This window comes from Jatropha curcas, chromosome 8 (assembly GCF_041381405.1).
Source record: "Jatropha curcas cultivar XTBG-Jc1 chromosome 8, XTBG_Jcur_1.0, whole genome shotgun sequence".
Classification (NCBI taxonomy): domain Eukaryota; kingdom Viridiplantae; phylum Streptophyta; class Magnoliopsida; order Malpighiales; family Euphorbiaceae; genus Jatropha; species Jatropha curcas.
This window is the reverse complement of record NC_143158.1, coordinates 7,458,246-7,464,971: the sequence shown is the minus strand read 5'-3', so window position 1 is coordinate 7,464,971 and position 6,726 is coordinate 7,458,246. Positions and strand designations below refer to the sequence as shown.

General features: G+C 36.0%; 1 protein-coding gene across 1 annotated transcript in view; it reads right to left on the bottom strand.

Annotated features, from left to right (window-relative positions):
- Nucleotides 1–51: 51 nt before the first annotated feature.
- LOC105643953 (potassium transporter 7) overlaps nt 52–6,726 on the bottom strand; it is a 14,776-nt gene continuing 8,101 nt past the window's right edge. The window contains exons 6-10 of the mRNA XM_012229195.4: nt 6,372–6,424; nt 5,280–5,400; nt 4,869–5,123; nt 1,513–2,035; nt 52–938 (exon numbers count right to left, since the gene is read on the bottom strand). Coding sequence (XP_012084585.1) covers nt 401–938; nt 1,513–2,035; nt 4,869–5,123; nt 5,280–5,400; nt 6,372–6,424 — 1,490 coding nt within the window. The 3' untranslated portion in view covers nt 52–400. The remainder of the gene's footprint in view (nt 939–1,512; nt 2,036–4,868; nt 5,124–5,279; nt 5,401–6,371; nt 6,425–6,726) is intronic.

Below are 6,726 nucleotides of genomic sequence, written 5' to 3'. Positions count from 1 at the left end.
GTAGAAGCCATTATCAACCAGCGGCAAGCATAAAATTTCTGGGGGCAGAAATTTCGAAGCATAACTTGTTTATGATAAATTAATCACATTCACATCACTTTGAAATGTTAATTACAAGGATTAATTGGATATGCATCCGTAACAAGAGTAAAACCAATGCATTTGGTTAAAAGGCAGTCAAAATGAAGACTACAAAACTTGCTGATTCAATAGTCAATTCTCTAATGGTGTAAGCATTTGTACACACCACATGCATCTCTCACGTCAAGAAATTGACATTATACATTGTGTGAACCCATGGATGCAACTTTCCCGATTAACAGCAGTCGACGCATCAAATTTTTGTGGTGTCAAAAGTAATTAATTAGGACTTGCCTTATTTTGTACCAAATCAATATTGTCAAACCATGTATGTCATTCCAACCTGCATGAGATGCGAATGAGGAACGCTCAAATTTGCTATCCCTCTTCTGCAGTTCTTTCTAAGAAAAGCATAGAAGTAGTTTATGACTAGCTTCTTTATAAACCACGAATCCTTCCTCGCTCTAATATCTCCATGACCAAGAAGATAAACGACCCCGGACTCTTTAGCCTTGCGAATAAAAGAAAGCTCCCTTTCAAGGCCGTGTTCTGCATCAGACATCGTTGGGTCTGCAAAAGCCCCTAGATGCACCTCTTCAGAGGTGCTTGCTTCACTAATGGGCTTGCTTGTGTCCCTGAACTCGGCTAGGAGAGGTATACCAAGTGAGTAAACACTTCCATTGGGAGCTACTAGGACCCTTGTACTCAACGACTCTTCCTCACTGTCCGTATCATCATCCCCATCACTCTCCAATGACCGTTCCTGGGCTTCCCGGCGAATGAACTTCTCAAGGCTCTCAATTAGAAGCTGTTCAAATGTCTGGTGATTTTCTTTACGGGCATCCTTGTAGCCATACCTGTTAAGTGATTAATCGCATATTCAGCAATAAGACAGGACAAAATAATATGCATTATATAAAACGAACATTAATTTCCATGAACAGCTTCGAGTATTAATAAGTCTTCGTTTGGTTCTATATGAACTAAAGGTGTCTCGTGTAAAAAGTGGGGCAGAGGAGGAATCAGTAGGATAGCACAAAGTATTTTCTGTTCACTTGGGGCAACTCTCTTACAAGGACCATATATTTCTGGTGATGCATCGTCATGAGATCAAAACTCCCATATTGAATATATAAGAATATCATAATTTGCAATGCCACCTGGCTTAACTGCTGAAGTTATTCGTGACACCCACTTAGATGTTCTCACTTTCAGAATTGGCCAACTCGTGACCTGTGCAAACATAGGACAACTTGGTGTCTTCAGAAGTAGTTCTTTTGTTAATGAGGAAATGTTGGGTTTTTCAGGCAGTGAGATGGCTGTCCCACTACACCTCGGCCACAATATCAAGGTCCAAGAAACAAAGGAAAATCCTAATTTCCCACAATCCAATCATGACAGTTCCAAACTTGCACAAGCTGAACAAATTACCTGGCAATGCAGCGAAATATATGGTAGCTCTTAGGGCAGACTCGCCGGAAAAGGAACCTTTCACTCTGAGGCACTACTGGCACTGGAACATACTTTATACACACAAATATGATCATGGAGTGAATTGCTGGGAGAGTGGTCAGAAAATGGCCAAAAATTGCAGGTATACCCTTTACCAGCTCATTATAAAGCAAGCCAATGCCTGGGGCCCGTATTGTCCCTAGATTGGGGCCTAATTCCCGCATTAAATCCATAGACATCTTTTGCTTAACTTCAGTTTCATACTTCAATTTACTCCCATAGTTCCAGATGTACATTATAAGAAACATAATTGCAGCAAAAACTAATATTATCCAACTACCATCCCCAACACCTGCTAAAACTGATGAGAAAAAGGTCATTTCCATCCCCAAGAAAATAACCACAAAACTCAGGACGACAATGATGTTTATCTGCCATATAAGAAGCATAACAATAGTTACTAAAATTGTTGTCATCATCATCACCACCAGCTCAGCAATTCCTGTAATAACCAACTAGATATCAGAACAATTAATTGCTCATGTAAATAACAAACAAAGGAAAATAGGCGACAAGAATTCATGAGCTTATGATATTTCGACTTGCATATATCAGCCAGTTTCAATGCATAGCTACTTATGCTCAGTTCAATTGAAAGAAGGTAGTTTATTATTATCTAGGCACTAAGCAAAAAGCAAATTGAGGTTAATCATCGCCTTAGTGAATATATCCTCAAAATGTTTCATGCAGTAACAATCATAGACGATAATTCAATAAGCAGGACTACAGCAGTGTAACAGTGCTCATTGGGAGCCAAAGGTTAAGATTAAAGACATTAAAAGGCATTTGCCAAAAATTCAGTCAAAAGTCCAGCACATAACTGAACAAATAGAATCACCTGCAATGATTAACAACAAACGGTAAACGTCATGTACTGTACATAAGAAACATCTAATTGCTGAAATGTCCAAAAATTATGAGCAAGTCAGAAACATTGTTTGATTCATTTGCCATAGAACATGTATTTCCATAAGTGTTAATTTCTCTTTATCAGGATCATCTTGAGGAAATTTATTCGAGATATAAAAATATAAAATAAAAAAATACAATCCAATTTGAATGATGAGCAACTGCAGAACAATACTAGGGAAAGTGATGGGAGGAAGTTTGTCTAGGCTTAACTGCCGCTCATATAAGATAAAATTTAGTATAAACAATCATACCCAACCAAAATACATCATTTACACATAAAACGTCACTTATTTCTCAAAGAAAGCACTCAAGCATCACAGCATTAATGGAGCCGGGGATCCGGCCACTAGATATATCATAATACATATTTATTTGGTAATTTTTTTCCTTTTCCTTTATAAGTAGTAAATTTATATGCTGACACATAATAAATATGATTTCTTCATCAATTTTATTACTTTTTCACTAGAATTTAGTATGGTCCATGATTAATTAATTACTGTTGCATGACTACTCTATCATATCTTGGCACCCCCAAGAAAAAGATTCTGGCTCCATAACTGCATCATAAAGTCTTTTATGTCTGAGACCTGCTAAAGTATGCGCTTTAAACTAAAATAAAATCATTTTGGCTAAATTTCAAATATTGCTGAACATCAGCATTTTTTTTATATTTTATCAGCAACCTTAAGACATAGCAATTTCCAGCATATGCTTTTTAATTTGTTGCAATGTTATCACCTGGTCAAGTTCCAGGCAAAATCTGGCCTCAAATTGTTAACATGTCATGCAGGTCTCAAAAAAAAACAAAAAAAAATGGAAGAAGAAGAGAGAAAATCCATGCATTGTGCCTTCTTCCCCAAGCTCAAAATAACACCTTGCATGCACATAATGAGAAAGACAAGGCAAACCAAATTGAGGAACAACTTCAGCTATTCCAGCCAATAACAGCCTCCCCAATAATCATCAACAATTGAAACGACTCTTATTATTGATCTAAACCTCCCTATTATCCTTGAAATGCTGAAAATTTGGGAGAATTGTGAGAGTTAGAGAGAGAATACTTAGCAGCAGTAGCACCTCCTATTTTCTAGTCACTCCATCACTATAAAGAGCAATAGCAACCTTTTCCAACACCTCAGCAGCCCTAAGCATATGCCCACCCTTAATTGCAGTAGAGAGAGATTTTGCAAAACTTGGAACAAAGAGAGGAGCAAGAAGCGGTCTCCGACTCACCATCCTCCAGACACAAGAAATAGATCCAATAATGGTCGATTCTTCATTCACAAAATATGATTCCATATTTTGTAAAAACCAAATGGAAGCTTTTTGTGCAGTGATTTCTATACCGAAGATTTGAACATAGGGGAAGAAGAAATAGGGTTGTATTTTCCCGCATTTGAAAAACATGTAAGTTTTTCTTTCTTATGTGAAATTTCTTTTTCTTTTTTTAATTTCAACATGTCACATTTTAAGATCCACCTGATGTATAAACAATTTCAGACAACATTTTCCCGTAAAAGCATATGGTGGAAGTTGCCAACTTTTATGGTAGCTGATAGTATTACAAGATCACCAATGTTCAAAACTTTTTCTGTAATCAAGTCAATCATTTTTATGACTGTTGTATAATTCAACAGTAATAGTCTATTTGCAGAAGACCAATTAGCAAGTAGGAACTGGCAACATCCACTCATGGAAGCTTTGTCCGGCACCTTGACAGATGGGAATTTGCTTAGAAGAAAAGCTAATTTTGAGCCAGCATTGTCCAAGGGCAACTCAATCAATCATCTCCATAACTTTTGCCAGCTCAAGAGATGGAGCAAATATCTCTGTATTAATTTAGTGTTGAGTGTTCCATCGTATATGGTTTTTAGGAATGTCAGGTACACTTGGGTGATATAGTTGCATGGTTGAAAGTTCAACTATTATTTGGGGTCTATGGATGAGAGGAACTTCAAAGTTTATAGAAGATCAGAGCAAACTGCCGTTTTGGTGCAATGACTTTTTACAGTTAAGAAAAGGAGATTTTATTTGAGGAAAAGAAGGAGAATGCAAGATGGAGGATAAAATCCTCCTAACTTGACTGGGATTTTACGCAATTTGTTTTTGTGGATTCATATCTACATGAAGGTAAATTAATTTTGGTCTTTTCAGACTTTGTTAAGTGCTAGACTAGGAAATAGAGTTTTTAGGTCCTGTCAGCATCTTTTTTATAGCATTGTTGAAAGCATTTTGTTTGTCCTATTTGAATACATTCAATAAAGTGATAAATAATAAAACACAATTTAATAATTGATAAATAAAAAATTAAAAAAAAAACGCATAAGAAATTTCAAAAAGTTCTAGGAAATAAGCATTACCATATGCATTTCCCATCTCGGTAATACTAGAGATAGAGCAGATGAATGCCACGCAGACTACTAGCAAAAACCAGTTTATGACAGGAATATAAATCTGACCCATGAATTTTCGAGACGTATGGATGATTTTAAGACGCGGGAAACAACCAAGTGCTGTTGACTGTTTTATACATGAAAAAGTGGCTGTTGTCATTGCCCGACTGGCAATCAATGCAGCTATATTAGCAATAAAGAAAACAGGCCAGAAAGCAGCACCTGTAGGAAAAAAAAAAGAGGATTAAAACATTTAATTCAATTCCATAATATAATGAGTCAAAAAAATACTTCTTTGACAAGCACAAATAGTAATTACAAAAGGTTCCATTTTAAGCTACAGCATAGACTCTATTGTACATACAGCACGCATCTTACTTGGAACTGATGAAAAGAACACTTGTTCGGCCACATCTTCAGTATGATTTTCCATAAGGTATGCAGCTTGACCCAAATAACCCAACAAGAGGCAGGGAAAAACGAGAAATACAAATGTAAGCTGCAAATGTCCACTATTAAATAAATTAGAATTGTAACAATCAGAACAATGACAATAAAAACACCAGGAGTATTAGCAGACATTATGTCATATAAGAAAATAATAAATAAATAAAGAGGCAGCCATAATCATTAAAGGTGCAAATGGGTGCTAAAGCCTAGGCACAAGGCACAGGACATATGTAAGAGACACGAGGCACATAGTATAAAAAGAAGACACCTGATAATAAATAAGACAAGTATTTATAACAATTATATGAAACAATTAAAATTCAGGCATTAATCTTTTGGAAATCCAAATAAAAATAAATGCATGTCAAAAGTTGAACCATAATACTACATTCCACTAGAACTGGTTGACTAGGACAGATTATAAATTGACCAAAGAATGTATTGAATTAATAATATAAAACTGAATTGACATACCACCGATTTATATAGATAAAAGAGTGTTTATATAGTGTACATATATCGTAATCATCTTTAAATTTTGGGAGGATTGAGGACATGATCAACCACAATCAATTGGTTGACTAGGAGAAGATTGCCTATCATAGATGTACTCTAATAAAGCAAAATTTGGGGCATGATTTGCCCTAATTAATTTGTTGACTAGGGGAACATAGAATTCTATACATGTATGACAATCATACTAAAATCTGGGACATGATTTACCCCAGTCAATTAGTGCACTATGATAAGATTGAATTTCGTGTACATATATAGTAATCATCCTAAAATTTAAGAGGAATAGAAACATGAGTTGCCCCAATCAATTGACATAATTTGCTACTCCTTTCAATTTTTTTTTTTTTCCTTTTTTGGGTCTTAAAGTGAAGTAGCAAACGCGTGCTGAGACGTGCACCTCAGCAAAAGGGTGCGCCACTCAATAAAATCACTTGAGGTGCACTTCTAAAAACTATGGTTGCAGCATATCTCATATAGAAAATTAGTACTGTCTTGCTTCCTTACCTGAATTGATCTCACAGAGAAGTAACAAAGATCTGCGAACATTGCCTCAGAACCTGAAAAAAATCCATCAACAACAATCACAAAAGAAAGAGCAATACAATGTCCATACAAAATAGCATTCAAAAGTTCCTAAAGAAAAGAACCACATATTTTCCATGGTGAAATAAATTACTTAGTCCCGTTTTCCATCACATTATAATTTATTTCACTATTCGAATAAACATTTGATTCTACACTGAGAAGGCTCAGCTAAATGTGTACCACTTACATTGTATTAGCTCCTTCCTTGCTGTGAACATATCAAGACAAATTCTATAATGGGGGGGGGGGGGGGGGGGGGGGGGGGGGGGGGGGG